Source organism: Capsicum annuum, chromosome 8 (assembly GCF_002878395.1).
Source record: "Capsicum annuum cultivar UCD-10X-F1 chromosome 8, UCD10Xv1.1, whole genome shotgun sequence".
Classification (NCBI taxonomy): Eukaryota; Viridiplantae; Streptophyta; class Magnoliopsida; order Solanales; family Solanaceae; genus Capsicum; species Capsicum annuum.
Window position 1 is genome coordinate 152,294,660 of NC_061118.1, and position 1,321 is coordinate 152,295,980.

General features: G+C 36.4%; 1 protein-coding gene across 1 annotated transcript; it reads left to right on the forward strand.

Annotated features, from left to right (window-relative positions):
* Positions 1–113: 113 nt before the first annotated feature.
* On the forward strand, positions 114–705 carry LOC124886674 (secreted RxLR effector protein 161-like). The gene is made up of 2 exons (XM_047395563.1): positions 114–522; positions 632–705. The coding sequence occupies exons 1-2, from the start codon at positions 114–116 to the stop codon at positions 703–705; spliced, it is 483 nt and encodes a 160-aa protein (XP_047251519.1).
* The last annotated feature ends 616 nt before the right edge of the window (positions 706–1,321 follow it).

Consider the following 1,321-nt stretch of genomic DNA (forward strand, 5'->3'; position numbering starts at 1 on the left):
TACATAAAGCATTCAAACTTAAAGATCTTGGTACTTTAAGGTATTTTCTGGGCATTAAAGTTAATAGGTCACAAAAGGGGATTTTATTATGTCAAAGGAAGTATGCTTTGGAGATGATAGATGAATTAGGATTAGCAGGTTCAAAACCTGCTTATACACCACTGGAGCAGAATCACAACTTGACTAGCATGGAATATGATAAGCACTGTAATGAAGTGGAAGATTTGGCATTGAGTGGTGTAAAAAGTTATCAGAGATTGATTGGGAAACTCTTATATTTGACCCTAACTAGACCAAACATAGCTTATAGTGTGCAAACACTAATGCAGTTCATGCAACATCCCAAAAATTCTCATTTGGAAGCTGCGTATAGAGTGGTGAGATATATTAAAAATGAGCCTGGACTTGGCATTCTGTTAAGCTCAAGAGAAAGCATATCATTGAAAGCATATTGTGATGCTAATTGGGCTAGCTTCCCCAATTTAAGAAAGTCAATTACAGGATATCTTGTGAAGTTTGGAGGTTTATTAATTTCATGGAAGTAAAAGAAAAAAACACTGTTGCAAGAAGCTCAGCAGAGTCGGAATACAGAAGTATGGCTTTGACAGTTCAGAGTTGATATGGTTAACAGGATTGTTCAAGTTCCTGGGAGTTGAGATTCCTACTTCTATTGAGCTACTTACAGACAGTAAAGCAGCTATGTAGATAGCAAATAATCCAGTTTTTCATGAGAGGACAAAGCAAATAGAGATTAACTGTTATTTTATAAGGGAGAAGGTACAATAGAATCTGATACATCCAGTGGACATCCCAACCAGTGAAAAAGAGGCTGATTTACTCACTAAAGGTCTTGGAGGAGCTCAACATTATTATCCGTTGTCCAATCTAGGTGATACAAGCCCAAGTTCTCAACACAAGAAACAAACAACAACAATAACAACAAGATGAACAACAAGTGCTAGTGAATCGAAATAGGCCACACACGGCTTCACTAGTCTTCAAGAGTCACATTTTTAGAATAAGAAGATGATATTAACAACAAGAACAAGAAAGTCAATAATAATGATAGTGAATCAAAAGAGCCTCACACGGCTTCACTAGACTTCAAGATTCCAACAACACAAGATTAACAAGATTACAAGAGGGCTAGTAACTTGACAAATAATATTCAATGATCTAAGAACCCTAACAAGATAAAGGACCCTAAGATTAATGAATATTAATACCAAGCTCTTACTTGGACCAAGAGGAACTCAAAGAACCCCAAGACCCTAGTTTCTAGCCAAGAGACAACACTAGTATCACTCTACTAGTGAGTTTT

Coding starts and splice junctions, on each gene's coding strand:
- LOC124886674 (XM_047395563.1), top strand. CDS start 114: ATGATAGATGAATTAGGATTAGCAGGTTCAAAACCTGCTTATACACCA. Junction 523..631: donor ATATCTTGTGAAGTTTGGAG/GTTTATTAATTT, acceptor TATGGTTAACAG/GATTGTTCAAGTTCCTGGGA.